This window comes from Somniosus microcephalus, chromosome 11 (genome assembly GCF_052327205.1).
Source record: "Somniosus microcephalus isolate GS21.2 chromosome 11, FLI_Smic_1.0, whole genome shotgun sequence".
Taxonomy (NCBI): Eukaryota; Metazoa; Chordata; class Chondrichthyes; order Squaliformes; family Somniosidae; genus Somniosus; species Somniosus microcephalus.
Window position 1 is genome coordinate 192,767,197 of NC_140997.1, and position 17,219 is coordinate 192,784,415.

At 44.3% G+C, this 17,219-nt stretch overlaps 1 protein-coding gene across 4 annotated transcripts in view; it reads right to left on the reverse strand.

Annotated features, from left to right (window-relative positions):
- Nucleotides 1-17,219, reverse strand: part of LOC147111074 (filamin-B-like) — a 185,621-nt gene that overhangs the window by 10,443 nt on the left and 157,959 nt on the right. For all 4 annotated transcript variants that reach the window (XM_086001571.1, XM_086001570.1, XM_086001569.1 and 1 more), the window contains 2 exons: nucleotides 14,431-14,563; nucleotides 13,824-14,000 (listed from right to left, as the gene is read on the reverse strand). In XM_086001571.1, coding sequence (XP_085857697.1) covers nucleotides 13,824-14,000; nucleotides 14,431-14,563 — 310 coding nt within the window. The remainder of the gene's footprint in view (nucleotides 1-13,823; nucleotides 14,001-14,430; nucleotides 14,564-17,219) is intronic.

A 17,219-nucleotide genomic window follows, 5' to 3' on the forward strand; every position in this document is an offset into this window, starting at 1 on the left:
TATAGAAAGTGCAGGGGGGGGGGGGGGGTACTTAAAGAAATTAGGAGAGCAAAGAGGGGGCAAAATAAAAAGGAAAATCCCATGGTGTTTTATAAGTATAAAAAGGGCAAGAGGATAACCAAGGAAAGAGTAGGGCCCATTAGGGACCAAAGTGGCAATCTGTGTGTAGAGCCGGAAGATGTAGGTGAGGTTTTAAATGAATATTTTGTATCTGTGTTCACTATGGAGAAATCAGGCAGGGGGATTGTGATATACTTGAACAAATTAGTATTGAGGGGGAGGAGGTACTAGCGGTTTTAGCAGGCTTAAAAGCGGATAAATCCCCAGGCCCTGACCGGATGTACCCCAAGCTGCTGTGTGAGGCAAGGGAGGAGATTGCAGGGGCTCTGACACAAATTTTCAGAACCTCTCTGGCCACAGGGGAGGTGCCAGAGGACTGGAGAACAGCTAATGTAGTACCATTATTCAAGAAGGGATAAACCAGGGAATTACAGGCCAGTGAGCCTAACATCAATGGTAGGGAAATTATTGGAAAAAATTCTGAGGGACAGAATTAGTCTCCACTTGGAGAGGCAGGGATTAATCAGATAGTCAGCATGGCTTTGTCGGGGGTGGGGGGGGGGGGGGGGCGATCATGTCTGACCAATTTGATTGAATTTTGAGGGGTTGACTAGGTGTGTGGATGAGGGTAGTGCATAAGAACATAAGAAATAGGAGCAGGAGTAGGCCAATTGGCCCCTCGAGCCTGCTCCGCCATTCAATAAGATCATGGCTGATCTGATCCTAACCGCCAATCCACTATGACAGGACTATCTCCTGAATCTAACAGCATTAGACACACGAAAACAGGAGCAGGATCAGGCTACACGGCCCCTGGGCCCGCTCCGCTACCCACAGGGCCATGACCTATCCGAACCTAGACTCATGTCCAAATTCCTGCCCGCTCCCCGTAACCCTTAATTCCCTTTTCTACTAGGAAACTGTCTATTTCTGTTTTAAATTTATGTAATGATGTAGCTTCGACAGCTTTTTGGGGCAGCATATTCCATGGACCTACCACCCTCTGAGTGAAGTAGTTCCTCCTCATCTCAGTTTTGAAAGAGCAGCCCCTTATTCTAAGACTATGCCCCCTAGTTCTAGTTTCACCCATCATCTGGAACATCCTCCCTGCATCCACCCCCTTCATAATCTTATATGTTTCAATAAGATCGCCTCTCATTCTTCTGAACTCCAATGAGTAGAGTCCCAATCTACTCAACCTCTCCTCATATGTCCATCCCCTCATCCCCGGGATTAATCGAGTGAACCTTCTTTGTACTGACTCGAGAGCAAGTATGTCCTTTCTTAAGTATGGACACCAAAACTGTATGCAGTATTCCAGGTGCGGTCTCACCAATACCTTGTACAACTGAAGCAATACCTCCCTATTTTTATATTCTATCCCCCTAGCAATGAAAGCCAACATTCCATTGGCCTTCTTAATCACTTGCTGCACCTGCATACTAACCTTTTGAGTTTCGTGCACCAGGACCCCCAGATCCCTTTGTACTTCAGTACTTTCCAGTTTCTTGCCATTAAGATAATAACTTGCTCTACGATTTTTCCTGCCAAAGTGCATAACCTCACACTTTCCAGTATTGTATTCCATCTGCCAAATCTCTGCCCACTTACTTAGCCTGTCTATGTCCCCTTGCAGGTTTTTTATGTCCTCCTCACTCACTACTTTCCCTCCCATCTTAGTATCATCTGCAAACTTTGATATGTTACACTCGGTCCCCTCCTCCAAATCGTTAATATAGATTGTAAAGAGTTGGGGACCCAGCACTGACCCCTGCGGAACACCACTAGTTACTGATTGCCAGTCTGAGAATGAACCATTTATCCCAACTCTCTGCCTTCTGTTAGATAGCCAATCCTCTATCCATGCCAGAATATTACCCCCAATCCCGTGATTTTTTATCTTAAGCAATAATCTTGTGTGGCACCTTGTCAAATGCCTTTTGGAAGTCTAAATACACTACGTCCACTGGTTCACCTTTATCCACCCTATATGTTACTTCCTCAAAGAACTCCAGCAAATTTGTCAAACATGACTTCCCCTTCATAAAACCATGCTGACTTTGTCTTATTAAATTATGATTATCCAAATGTCCTGTTACTGTCTCCTTAATAATGGACTCCAAAATTTTACCTACCACAGATGTTAGGCTAACCGGTCTATAGTTTCCAGCCTTCTGTCTACTGCCCTTTTTAAATAAGGGTGTTACATTAGCAGTTTTCCAGTCTGCCGGGACCTTTGCTGAGTCCAGGGAGTTTTGGAAGATTATTACCAATGCATCCACAATCCCTGCCGCCACTTCCCTCAAAACCCTGGGATGTAAGCCATCAGGTCCAGGTGATTTATCCGCCTTGAGTCCCATTATTTTACCAAGTACTACTTCCTTAGTGATTTTAATCGTATTTAGCTCCTCCCCCCCTATAGCCCCCTGCTTGTCAAGTGTTGGGATATTCTTGGTGTCCTCTACTGTAAAGACTGATGTAAAATATTCATTGTGTTTTTGCCATCTCCATATTTCCCACCATTAATTTCCCGGTCTCATCCTCTAAGGGACCAACATTTACTTTAGCCACCCTTTTTCTTTTTATATAACTATAAAAACTCTTACTATCTGTCTTTATATTTTTTGCTAATTTACCTTCATAATCTATCTTCCCTTTCTTAATCAATCTTTATGTTATTTTTTGCTGTCTTTTAAAGTTTTCCCAATCCTCTATCCTCCCACTAGATTTGGCTACCTTATATGCCCTTGTTTTTAGTCGAATACTATCCTTAATTTCTTTACTTAGCCACGGATGGCTGTCTTTTCTTTTACACCCTTTTTTTCCCTCAGTGGAATATACTTTTTTTGGAATTTGTAAAATAACTCCTTAAATGTACACCACTGATCATGTATCGTCTTATCCTTTAACCTATTTTCCCAATCCACTTTACTCAATTCCGCTCTCATACCTTCATAGTCTCCTTTATTCAAGCTTAGCACGCTTGTTTGAGATACAGCCTCCTCACCCTCTAACTGAATATGGAATTCAACCATGTTATGGTCACTCATTCCAAGGGGATCCTTTACTAGGACATTTTTAATTAATCCTGTCTCGTTACACAGGACCAGATCTAAGGTTGCTTGCCCCCTGGTTGGTTCAGTTACATACTGCTCAAGAAACCCATCCCTAATACACTCAATGAACTCATCCTCAAGGCAGCCCTGCCCAATTTGATTCGTCCAATTTATATGATAGTTAAAATCCCCCATAATTATAGATGTTCCCTTATTACAAGCCTCAACTATTTCCTGATTGATACTCCGTCCAACCGAGTTGCGACTGTTCGGAGGCCTATATACTACACCCACTAGTGTTTTTTTCCCCTTATTATTCCTTATCTCCACCCAAACTGTTTCATTATCCTGATCCTTTGACCCAATATCATTTCTCTGTATTACAGTGATTCCTTCCTTTATTAACATAGCCACCCCACCTCCTCTTCCTTCCTGCCTGTCCTTCCTGATTGTTAAATAACCTGGTATGTTTAATTCCCAGGCATCGTCACCCTGCAGCCATGTTTCTGTAATGGCCACAAGATCATACCCATATGTAGCTATTTGTGCCTTTAACTCGTCTATTTTGTTACGAATGCTACGCGCATTCAGATAGAGAACTTTCAAATATGTTTTGTGACACTTAGTTCCTGCTATTGCCCTTTTTATTACTTTACCTTTTACTCCACACCTTCTGCCCCTTCCTGACACGCTCTGGTTTTTAATTTCCCCACTGCTACCTAAGTCTATGACCTTCTCTGTTGTCGTTTGTATTATTTGCTCTCTGGGAACCTCCCCCCCCACTAGTTAGTTTAAAGCCCTCTCTACAGCCCTAGTTATATGATCCGCCAGGACTCTAGTCCCAGCACTGGCCAAGTGAAGCCCGTCCCAACGGTGCAGTTGATGTAATGTAATGTACATGGACTTCAGTAAGGCTTTTGACAAAGTCCCACATGGGAGACTGGTCAAGAAGGTAAGAGCCCATGGGATCCGGGGCAATTTGGCACATTGGATCCAAAATTGGCTTACTGGCAGGAGGCAGAGGGTGATGGTCAAAGGTTGCTTTTGTGACTGGAAGCCTGCGTCCAGTGGTGTACCGCAGGGATCAGTGCTGGGTCCTTTGCGGTTTGCAGTGTACATTAATGATTTAGATATGCATGTTGGGGGTATGATCAGTAAGTTTGCAGATGACACAAAACTTGGTCGAGTGGTAAATAGCGAGGAGGGAAGCCTCAGGCTACAGGACGATAGACAGGATGTTAGATGGGCAGAACAGTGGCAAATGGAATTTAACCCTGAAAAGTGTGAGGTGATGCATTTTGGGAGGACAAACAAGGCAAGGGAATACACAATGAATGGTAGGATCCTAGGAAGGACAGAGGATCAGAGGGACCTTGGTGTGCATGTACATAGATCCCTGAAGGCAGGAGGACAGGTAGATAAGGTGGTTAAAAAGGCATATGGGATACTTATATTCTATGCCTCAGCTAATGAAAGCAACAGCAGGGAGGTTATGATGGAGCTGTACAAAACGCTAGTTAGGCCACAGCTGGAATACTGTGCAATTCTGGTCGCCACACTATAGGAGGGATGCGATTGCTTTGGAGAGGGTGCAGAGGAGATTCACCAGGATGTTACCTGGGCTGGAGCGCTTCAGCTACGAAGAGAGACTGGACAGGGTTGTTTTCCTTGGAGCAGAGAAGGCTGAGGAGGGGACCCGATTGAGGTGTACAAAATTATGAGGGGCGTAGATAGGGTAGATAGAAAGGAACTTTTTCCCTTAGAAGAGGGGTCAATAACCAGGGGCATAGTTTCAAAGGTAAGGGGCAGGAGGTTTAGAGGGGATTTGAGGAAAAACTTCTTTACCCAGAGGGTGGTTGGAATCTGGAACTCACTGCCTGAAAGGATGGTAGAGGCAGGAACCCTCAACATTCAAGAAGCATTTAGATGAGCACTTTAAATGCCATAGCATACAAGGCTATGGACCAAGTGCTGGAAAATGGGATTAGAATAGACAGGGCTTGATGGCTGGCGCGGACATGATGGGCCGAAGGGCCTCTCTGTGCTGTATAACTGACACAAATAACCAGCATCCAGATTTGTACAATTAACATGCATTTGTGGGGGGGGGGGGGGGGGGGGGAGAAAAAAAAGAGGGCGGCAGGAAAGCATTCTAATTTGATGGTATGGTGTTAAAATTTGCAGATAATACCAAAATCGGGAGAGAAACATGCACTCCGGGTGGGCAGATAAATGGAGAAGGGGCAATAGAAAGGAGGAAGACTTTAGCAACAAAAGCTTCCATCAGCAACAGGCACTGACTACCCTTCTACCACGGTGCGGAGTGAGCCGATCAGCAGGAAACAAGGCGGCTGCGGAGACTGAGAGTGGGGAAAAGTGTAACGAAATCCGGAGGATAAGGGCTGTGCACTCGACCACGGTCGAGGGGGAGCAGAGCTGGTCAGGAAGGCGGGTCCAACGGCGTCGTGAGATAGCCGGACCGCGATCGGCGGGAAAAGCCGGGCAGCGACCGAAGCCACGAAGCGCTGAGACCGGGAGCAGGCGCGGGAAGAGAGAAACTCAGCCGCAGCCGGGGAGGGAAGCACCGGACTGCGTGAGGGCTGGGAGGCGAACGGGAGCCGGGCGTGTGGGAGAGGCAGAGCCGACCAAAGGAGGCTGCGCGAGAGCCAGTCCAGCGGCTGAACTGTTCACCAACGGGGTACCCGGCGCCGGTAGAGCCGAACGTGGGGGAGAGAGAGACAGAGCCGAGCAAGGGGAGAGAGGCTGCGCGAGAGCCAGTCCAGCGGCTGAACTGTTCAGTGAACGGGGTACCCAGCGCCGGTAGAGCCGTGCGAGAAAGACAGAGCCGAGTAAGGGGAGCTGTGCGGAAGCCAGCCCAGCGGCTGAACCTGTCCGCTGTGGGGAAAGCGTACCCCTCCCACCAGGGAAGAAACGCGGGAAGCCGCCATTAGGCGGAGAAGACGACAGACGCGGGAGACTGCCATTGAAGGGGCGGGGAGAGAAGGAAAGAGCGGGAAACCGCCATTTTCGCGGGAAAAACCGCCATCTTAGAAATAAATAAATAATAAATAAGAATTTAAAGAAATACTTGTGCTGCTCCCAAGGAAAGGAAGATGCCTAAGCGAGGGAATATTAACGATTTTAATTCTGAGATAGAAGACTGGGCCACGTACGTGGAACGCATCGAGATCTATTGTGAAGCCAACAAAATAGAGGAAGCCGACAAAGCGATAACATTGCTAAACTCGATGGGCGCAAAGACATACGGGCTCTTGAAGCACCTACTAGGACCAGCTAAACCGGCGGATCAGACTTTCGAAGGGATTGTGGCTGTTCTGAAGGACCACTTGAACCCCACACCGTTGATGTTGGCTGAACGATTCAAATTCTATGCAAGAACGCAACGGAAAGAAGAAAGCAACGCGGAATATTTGGTCGAACTGCGTAGGCTAGCGAAATGCTGCCAGTTCGGAGGGAATCTGACAGGAGGCACTGCGAGACAAGTTCGTATGCGGATTGTCCAAGGAAGGGACACAAAAGCGACTACTCGAAGAGAACGACCTTATACTTGACAGGGCTGTCCTTATAGCCGCATCGCACGAAGCCGCAGCGAAAGGAACGGCGGAAATGCAGCTAAAGGCGGCGGCACTCGGGGTGGACCAAATTACCTCAAGTACAACAAAATGCTATCGTTGTGGGAAGACAACACACGACCAGAATCAATGCTGGTTTAAGAACCAAGAATGTGGCAAACTGGGTCACATCGCTAAGGTATGCCGGTCAGGGAAGAAGACCAACAACCAAAGGAAGCCACCACAAGAAAAGTACAAGGTACACAAGGTGGCTGAGAAGAGTTCAGACGAACAGAATTCAGACTCAGACCCAAACAGCCAGGAGCTGGGTAGTCTGAGAATTCACAATGTGAGTAAGGAAGCTGACCTACAAACTATCTGGGTCATACTAAAAATAGCTGGAGTCCAAGTAAGAATGGAGTTGGACACTGGATCAGCTCTATCAGTCATAAATCGAAGGGACTACCACCAGCTATTCTCTCACATACCCTTAAGAAATACCAAGTTCGTATTGCAGACATACACGGGGCATAAGATCTTCCCCATGGGGAAGATAAGAGTCAAGGTGAGAGATAGGGGTAAAGAACACCCAAGAATGAACTTGTACGTATTATCTGAGGGAGGACCACCACTTCTAGGACGAGAGTGGATCAAGAAAATAGACATGGAATGGCACTATCTAAAAGCCAATGAGTGAGGACTCGGTGCAAGCTATCAGCTCAGATTCTGAAACGGATGACGATAAGACCAACTCAAATATGGAAGACAAGGCTAAAATGAACTTGCCGACTATGGTGGAGAAAACGAAGACATGCATAAAGGCTGATGCTACCGAGAAGAATAAAGCTTCAGAGCAGAACTCCAGTTTGACAGAGAATTCTGAGCCTGTTCAAGTTAAGGACTTATCCACGACGGAAGAACACCGAACTCGGACTCAAACTTATTTCAAAGTACGACAACAATTAGAACAGTTGAGTTACCGTCTCGTACAAGAGATGAAAACAATGGAAAAGTTCTGGGACACCGAATGGGAGAACCTGGAAAGACAGCAGAGGCAGCTAGCTCAAGCAAAGAGCGACCATAGAGCCATCGTGACCAATTACCGATCACATCTCCCTTATGATGTTCAGGAGTTAGAATATTTGCATGATCTAGAGATACAGCATAAAGGCAAACCACGCTACACTGAGGATTTTGTTCTGCAATTGGAGACGGAGCTAGTGCAAGCAAGGTTAAGAGAAGCTGAATCGCAGTGTGCACTTAAAGATATGCAGAAAAAAATCTTGGACATGGAAAAGAGAAACGCTTCTTTACCTGATGTGAATAATGTGGCCATGTTGCAAGAGGAGCTTATAGGGGCGAAACTGAAAGAAGCTAAGCAAAGGATGTTGGAACTTGAAACACAGAACCAAATCAGCAGTAACCAGCTATGTCGAGCAGAGAAGGAGTGCTATGGTCTACATGAGAAGGTGCAATATATCTCAGCCCAGAATAAAGGGACTACTCACTCAGTTAAATGAAAGTAATCGGAAAATGGCTGAGCTAGACTGCAAGAATAAAGAAGATTTGATGGCAGTGAGACTTCGAGAGGCAGATAGCATAGCAGCCTTGGCTGAACTCCAACAGGAAATTGCGAAAGAAGCAAATGAAGAGGAATCTTCAGGAAGCCAGGATGTTATTCCAGTTCTTCTCTGCTTGTAAGGAGTCGTAGAGTGTGAGAAGTTGAAAGAACAGTATGAACAGGCCCAGGCTACAATTCTGGAGGGGGTTAACTCGGCAACCTCCGAAAAGCTAGTTTCAGTAGAAGCATATGAACAACTAAAGGTTGAACATGAGCAAGAAGTCCAAAGGCTGCAGGAAATTCTTGATGAGCTCAAGGCCAAGACAGACTCATCGGTAGAAGTTCCATCCATAGATGAGAAATTAGAGGTGAAAGACATGGCAGAACATGAAAGACAAGATGTCCAAGAACTCAAAAATATTGAAGGAAACCCAAGACAAATATGAGGCGGCAATGTCCGAGGTTCAACAACTTGAAGAACAGATTCAACTGGGAATCCTCTCAGTGGAAGAAAAGGAAACTGTAAGAAACACAGAGACTGTAAGAATGGTCCCTGAACATGAGCTAGAGAGCATCAGGGCGCAACTTTTCCGAGCGCTGAAAGCCAAAGTACAAGAGGAACAGAAGGTGGAAGCATTGGAGGAAAAGGTGGATGAAATGGAGAAGACTCTGATCCACAGTGTTCCCGTGGAAGAGTTAACGGTCAGCCAACTCCTTCATATGCTGAGGGAAAAGACTCTGCAATGGGAACAATCTGAACACGAGCTTCAATCTTCAACGGGAAGGAGTTCGGAGCTCTCAAAAGTTTGGGAAATAGCTGAGGTTGCAAAACAGACTTTACTGGGATGCCAAAAGTACACTGAATCGCGTCTATGTGAACAACAGAATGTTGAAACAGCTGCTCCAGTAGAAGGATTGAATAGCCCGATCAATCAATCCCCGAGGGAAGGGGAAGTATTGAAATCACAAATGAGGTCATTAGTGAAGGATTTGCAGGAAACCCAGGAAGAGCGGGATGAAGATGAATGCATGAAGAAGTCTTTTCAAGAAAGATGTCTAGGGAAGGAACCACAGTCAGCTAACGTCCAGATGGGTAAGGAGGAAGTAGAAGGCCCTCTCGCTGGCCTAACTCAGGACGAACCCGAATATTACCATGACCTGTTGAGTGACACTGAATATTACGAGGATGTGGTCTGCCCAGTTTGTGATGAAAACTCCCAAAGTGCCGAAATCAGGATGAAGCACTTAAAGTTGAAGGAACATAGAGAGAGTTGGTGGCGCTACAGCTGGCAGCTGATACGGGAGCCCCGAGAGTCTCCAAAAAGCAGAAAAGAAAAAGCAGAAGATGATACTATCGCAAATATTATCACTTCTACCAGATCATGCGTGGATCCTACGAAAGGAGTTAAATCAGTTGGGAAGTAGGAAAATATCAAGGCAACGCAGTTGTTGTAAAAGTCAGCACTGCTGGTTCAGCAGGACGAAAGTTCAAGCTGTTACGTCAAGAAAAGGATATGGAGGAGTCACGCTAGCAATGTGAACCATCTACACCAAAGAGATGTTGTTCGGACCGAGTCAAGATCAGAGACTGAACCTGTGAACTGTTTCCCACCGAGACTATGTCTGTAAATTGTTTTATATGAAGTTGAAGATATGTTATGTTTAATGGGGACTCTATGTAATAAGCTAAAAAGGGAGGATTGTAGTGTATGTACCCGTCTACCTTTAAGAGAACTATTGTATGTAACCGTTCACCTTTAAGAGAACTACTTTAGGTGTGGCACTACTTGTTTGGCTTCTGTATACTGTAATACTGACGGTGACCACACCGGTATAGAAGTGTTGTGGCATGATTCCTTGTGCAGATTCGCCCTGACCTTCGAATAGTAAAGACCTGTTTGTTTGTTATTCCTGAAGTCTGTGTCGTTATTAACTGTACAACCCACAGACTTTACAATTGGGTCATCACATTGTGGAACCTTGTTGTGTGCAAATTAGCTGCCGTGTTTCCCTACATTACAAAATTGAAAGTACTTCCCCGGATGTAAAGCGATTTGCGATGTCCTGAAAGGCACTATACAAATGTATGTCAAATAAAATTCAACATAAAAAAAAGTGCGAGGTGGTTCATTTTGGTAGGAGGAATAAGGAAGTCACTTATTCCTTGGAAAGTAAGAAACCAAGTGGGCTAGAGGAGCAGAGAGATCTGGGAAGAGATGTGCATAAATCACTAAAAGTAGCAATGCAAGTTAAGTCCCTCAAAGTAATCCCATACACAAGGTCTTTCTGAATTTGCAGGAAACAAAAAATGGTAAACTTCATATACCCTAAACCAGTGAAACCAAGGGAGGGGGAAGGGAGCAGTGTGTGGGGAAGATAAACACTACGAAAAAGGCAAGTAATCAAATAAATTATACCAAAACAGATGGTAGCAGTCGACTTCGTGGAGCTCAACAGAGAATACTTCATGAATATGACAATTATTAGAAAAAGAATGACATTTACTGTTGCCAGCATATAAAGGGCTAGACCCAATTCATTTGTGAAGTGGCAACAGTGATCTAGCTGTTGATAGAACAATTCTGACAACTTTAAACTCAGCCACTGGAGAGGCTTTGGTTAGGCAAGGCACGGAATTTTTGTTACTGTTCTGATCAAAGAACTTAATGTGGAAAATATTCACTTCAAAAGCTGGAGCAGTCACCAAGACTACGAGAAAAAAGTGTGGAGTGCCATAAAAAAATTACACAAGCAATTTTTTTTTCCCTACAACAAAAAACAATAAATGGGCTCCCCGATATGATTAAGTACTGGGCAAGAACCAGAGTTGAGAAACTTTCCTGCTTTGGAAGACTGGTGCTACTTTTGTGAAACTAAAGTATGAATCAAGAATAAGGTTATAAGTGGTGGGGACTTCCCTGGCAGGGAGGCAATGCTACTCAATGTTTACACTGTTACTGGAAAGAAAAACCTTGAGTCAACATCTTGCAATTTCCCCAATGAGTCACAGCCTTCTTACTTGTAGGAGGAATTAATACTGAAAGCTGTACTTAATTTATAGGAAACTGGGTGGCAGCGGATTGGGTTAGTGTTCCCCTCGGTTTGAATTCACCTGGGTTCAAAGGAATGAATGGTCTTCACTCTTCCAGTTTTAAAAAAGGGTCCTAAATAAAATTAAGACAAAACCACAGAATGAAGCTCATACTAAATTTGCAATTTCTGAAGCTACATGGGTGGCTGGTGTGGGGAAAGAGATAATAAACATATCGATTCCATTGGAAATCAAGTTGGTGTTGCAGTCTTTACATTTGATCTTTTTTTTTTAACCAAGTATTTATATAGTGCCTTTAACGTAGTAAAATGTCCCAAGGCGCTTCACAGCAGTGTCAGAAAACAAAATTTGACACCGAGCCACATGAGGAATTTAGAGCAGATACATTGCTGGAACAAAGTGAAGGGAACTTGCACAACTGCTAAATGTTCTAATTCATTAACTTGTGCACTAACAGAAGTAGAAACACGAGGGTCATTGGGAAGAGAACATCTTGCACACTTATTTTCTTTACGTCAAAATTTTATCAGAGGGAATTGGCAAAATTGATTACAGCAAATTGCTCACTAAGCAGAGGGCAGAGTGAGTGAATATTTTAAGATGGTGGATGGGGTGCCAATCAAGTGGGCTGCTTTGTCCTGGATGGTGTCGAGCTTCTTGTGTTGTTGGAGCTGCACTCATCCAGGCAAGTGGAGAGTATTCCATCACACTCCTTACTTGTGCCTTGTAGATGGTGGAAAGGCTTTGGGGAGTCAGGGAGAGACACTTGCCACAGAATACCTAGCCTCTGACCTGCTCTTGTTGCCACAGTATTTATGTGGCTGGTCCAGTTAAGTTTCTGGTCAATAGTGACGCTCAGGATTTTGATGGGGGATTCAGTGATGGTAATGCCGTTGAATGACGAGGGGAGGTGGTTAGATTCTCGCTTGTTGGAGATATTTGTGCCAGACAATGACTGTTACCTGCCACTTATCAGCCCAAGCCTGAATGTCGTCCAGGTCTTGTTGCATGCAGGCATGGACTGCTTCATTATCTGGAGTTGTGAATGGTGCTGAACACTGTGCAATCAGCAAACATCCCCATTTCTGACCTTATGTTGGAGGGAAGGTCATTGATGAAACAGCTGAAGATAGTTGGACCTAGGACACTGCCCTGAGGAACTCCTGCAGCGATGCCCTGGGGCTGTGATGATTGACCGCCAACCCCCACAACCATCTGCCTCTCTGCTAGGTATAACTCCAGCCAGTAGAGTTTTCCCCCAGATACCCATTGACTGGTGTTTTACTAGGGCTCCTTGATGCCACACTTAGTCAAATGCTGCCTTGATGTCAAGGAGTCACTCTCACCTCACTTCTGGAATTCAGCTCCTTTGTCCATGTTTAGACCGAGGCTGTAATGAGGTCAGGAGCAGAGTGGTCTTGGCGGAACGCAAACTGGGCATCAGTGAGCAGGTTATTGGTGAGTAAGTGCTTCTTGATAGCACTGTCGATGACACCTTCCATCACTTTGCTCATGATTGAGAGTAGACCGACGGGGCAGTAATTGGCCAGGTTGGATTTCTACTGCTTTTTGTGGACAAGACATACCTGGCCAGTTTTCCACATTGTCGGATAGATGCCAGTGTTGTAGCTGTGCTGGAACAGCTTGGCTAGGAGGCACGGCTCGTTCTGGAGCACAAGTCTTCAGCATGATAGCCGGAATGTTGTTGGGGCCCTTAGCATTTGCTGTATCCAGTACACTCAGCCGTTTGATATCACATGGAGTGAATCGAATTGGTTGAAGACTGGCTTCTGTGATGGTGGGGACCTCAGGAGGAGGCCGATATGGATCATCCACTCGGCACTTCTGGCTGAAGATGGTTGTTAACACTTCAGCCTCTTCTATTGCACTCACGTGCTGGGCTCCGCCATCATTGAGGGTGGGGATATTCATGGAGTCTCCTCCTCCCATTAGTTGTTTAATTGCCCACCACCATTCATTCAGTGCAAACTGTCAAGAGCACGGAAAATCATTAGCTTAATTATCAGATGAATTTTTGGAGTGAAGGATTTGGGGAATATATATATATATATATATATATAGAAAGCAGATTAAAGGCTCACTTGGGCAGAATAGTGTTTTCCCACCACCCAAAAAAAGCACCAAATGTGTGCTATGAATTTCAACGTGATGGGGGCTGTCATTTTCCAGCTTTGCTAAAAGCAGAAGGCAAGTGTTCAGTATTGATTTGCGACTCACACTGAAGCACTGCAGTTCTGATGCAAGGAATTTGGGGCAAAAGGCAGTCAATTCTTTGGAAATATGGCCAGTAAATTCCCATAGCAATGTCTTAATATTTGCTATTTGTGCATTCTCCAGTGCATCTGACAAGAGAAATGATCAGCTGGACAATTCTGGCACTCCAATTAATGAAATACTGTGGACCACTTTTTTTTTTTTTAATGTAAAAAAAATACACAATAAAGTGGCAATGATATGGAGACACCATTTATGCACACATATACAGTGTACCCTATTCTTACCTGTAGTTCCTTTTTCGAGACCTAATCCATAAGCTGAAACCAGATATGGGTCTCCCGTCTGCCCAGGTTCCCCAACTCGAACCTTGAATGGACTGCCAGTGATGTGACTGCCATTGAATTTGACATCAATAGAGTGAACACCATTCTCATGAGGGATGAAACGTATGGCATACTTGTCTGTAACAAACACCATTAAAGAATTGAACTTTTAGACAGTGTATATTTAGCAATGTGTGATCAACATTCCTACTCCATAGGCTATTCCTATAAAAAGGAATACTTCACACTGGAGTATATGTCCATTAGACAGCATGAAACAAGCACAGGAGCTCTGCCATACTAAACCATCTAGCCAAAACACTACAAGTCAGAGGAAGTCATGCTCAAACTGTTTAACACTCTGGTTAGAGCACACAGTACACAAGGGAGCCATTCAAGCTTTGGCAGTAAATTAAAGAACTACAAGACTAATGTTGCATGTACTTCAGTCTTGGTTTTCCTTCTCTTTCTCCCCCCCCCCCCCCCCCCCCCCCCCAAAACAGAACAATTGCCATGGGGGCAAGAGAGGGGCTGTGTTTAAATATTTGCTCTGTTCCCAAATCCTTACCTGGCTCTATTTCTGATATGTGGGTATCCTCCACTGCCCCCGATGGGCTGTGAACTTTGGCATCAATCAAACCCTTCGCACCATTCAGTCTCACAGCAAAGGACACTGGCTGATTAACTTTTAATCCTGACTCCTGGAGATTGAATAGCAAACACTTTATTGCACACTTGGAACAGTCCATCTATTCTACTGAAGCACTAGAATAGAACAATGTACGTTAGTCCAGTAGATATTGTACCTGCTTCACTTTTAACCTACCTGGCTGTTTGCCAGCCACTTCATAGTGGATAACAAAGAACTAATTCAACTGTGCACTGAGGGTATAGATTTCTAATTCACTGAGTGCCACAAGTGAGTTACAGTCAGTGGTCCCCATAAGTCTTCCTAGAAGGAATTCACTTAAGATTTAAAAAGGGGGAAAAAAATCATATTGCAGTCTTAGTTTTTGAATAGATGAAATCCCCGCAGATAAAAATCATCAGGAATGAGTTATGAATTAAACTTCATGAATAAAAACATTACTATGGAGCTGTGCAATGACATTAATGGGTTAAATGCAGATGTTTCAGTGATGCTCAATATGTATTGAATGAGATGTTGTGATCTGCTAGTTCATATGGATTATGGAATTTATTAAAGTTAAGTTGCCAGATTTTAATATGGTGAGAATATTGAACAGTTCTCAAAGGCATTTTGATACCCAACTAATTTTTAACCATTTTGTAGCACAAAGGCTTCAGGGTCTCAAAAGCACTGGCAGAATTTAGGACTTCAGACACAAACCAGTATTTCAGTGATCTGTGCCAATTTGCCCCTGGCAACCAACAGGCACAAAATAATATATGACTGAATATTGCATGCCAAAAGCATTTTGACTGCTGAGCTACAGTTCCTAAAGCAAGAAGAAATAGCAGGAGTAGGCCATTCAGCCCTGAGCTTGCTGCACCATTCAAGACTATCAGGGCTGACCTAACAACTCCACTTTCCTGCACTATCCCCACATCCCTTAGTATCCAAAAGTCTATCAATCTTGGTCTTGAATATACTCAACGATTGAGCATCTACCCCTCTGGGGTAGAGAATTCTAAAGATTCACAACCTTCTGAGTGAAGACATTTCACAGTCCTAAATGGTCAACCCCTTATCTTGAGACTATAACCCCCTAGTACGAGACTCTCTAGCCAGGGGAAAGCCTCTTAGCATCTACCCAGCCATGGGTTACTGCACCTGGGTCCCCTTACTTGCCCGAGTCGCAGTCACACCCTCCTGTCCCTGACCACTAACCAGACCTGTACCCTAACCTAAGGGGTGTGACTGTCTCCTGGATCAAAATGTCCAGGTAACTCTTCCGCCTCCCTGATGCTCCACAATGTCTGCACCCCGGACTCCAGCTTAACGTTTGAGCTGAAGTTCCAAGATGCAGACACTTACTCCAGATGTGGCTGTCCAGGCTCTATGTTCTCCACAAACTCCCACGTGCTGCAGTTGCGGCACACCGCCTGCGCTCCCATCCCTATCTAATCTTGTTTTATTTATCTAATTAAAGTTTATGTATTTAACCAAATTAGCTTTGTTTATTTTAATCACCATCTAGTTTCAGTTATAGGTAGATTAAAATTAAATAAATATTTACATGCAACACAAACCACTACAAGTATTTGTAGTATGGAGGCACAAAGCAGCACCTCCTTCCTCTACACAGAATTCCCACTCACCAAATTCCCAACTTTTACACTCCATTTAATATGCACTCAGTTTCTGACCAACTTTGTGATTTCCACTCACTGGTATAAAAGCAATGGCCTGGATTTTGTGATAAGAACAATATAGTGAGGCTATCAGCACTCACTGTTATTATGCAGTAAAGTGGACAGCAACTTCCGGCGTCTGCACCTGTGCAGTTACACGCAGGAATCTAGAAGTAGTTGTCCAAATTGCCCTGCTCCACCACAAGCTCGCTACACCGGTACCTCGCCAATAGATTTGGCATTAGAGTACATGATGGGTGTGAAGTTGCAGTATTTCCCTACTAAACACCAGAAAAAGTTAGGGCTTGTCCATTCAGGTGCAAGTGAATTTAACAGAGTGATAGATCTTAATTACTACCAAACAGCCTCTCTAGCACTGAAAATTCAATTTTACAAGTTTGGAGTCTCATTCCTTCAGAATTTAATTGCTAGGAGATTTTTAAAAAACATCACTCTCTCCCTCAAACCCATCTTTTCTTTCCTTCACTTTATTTTGCTTCTGATTTTATATTGACTTAAATATTCTAATTTATACTTCCTGGTTTAGACTCTGCATGTCTCAATGAGGATTCTTTAATCTGATTGGTTGAAGAGAGACACTGCTGCTTGCCCTGTTCATATGCCACAGATCCCCTGTAGAGGGTGCCGTGCGGAAAAGGATCTGTTGCCAGTCAAAAGCCCACAAAACGTCTCTGCACAGCTGTAAGCAGACTGGTGTGCGCCATTCCTTCACCGTTGACTGCAAAATCCGGGCCAATCCACTTTCAACAATATTTCAATGCTAACTGTAAAAGTTCACTTTTTAATTCAAAAAGTGTGTTTGAGCAGAAATTACATCAAGCCTGGTTTGATGTTAAATCATAATTAATACAAAATAACAGATTGAAGCAATTTCACATTACCTGCTACATTAATTACTGCTAAAGACCTGAAGAGGGAGTGCCACCTTGTTTGGTACTTGTTAATGCAAATAACCACAAATCAAACTCAAGAGAAGGACAAGCAGTTTCAAAGCCACACAAACCAGAAAACAAAAGCAAC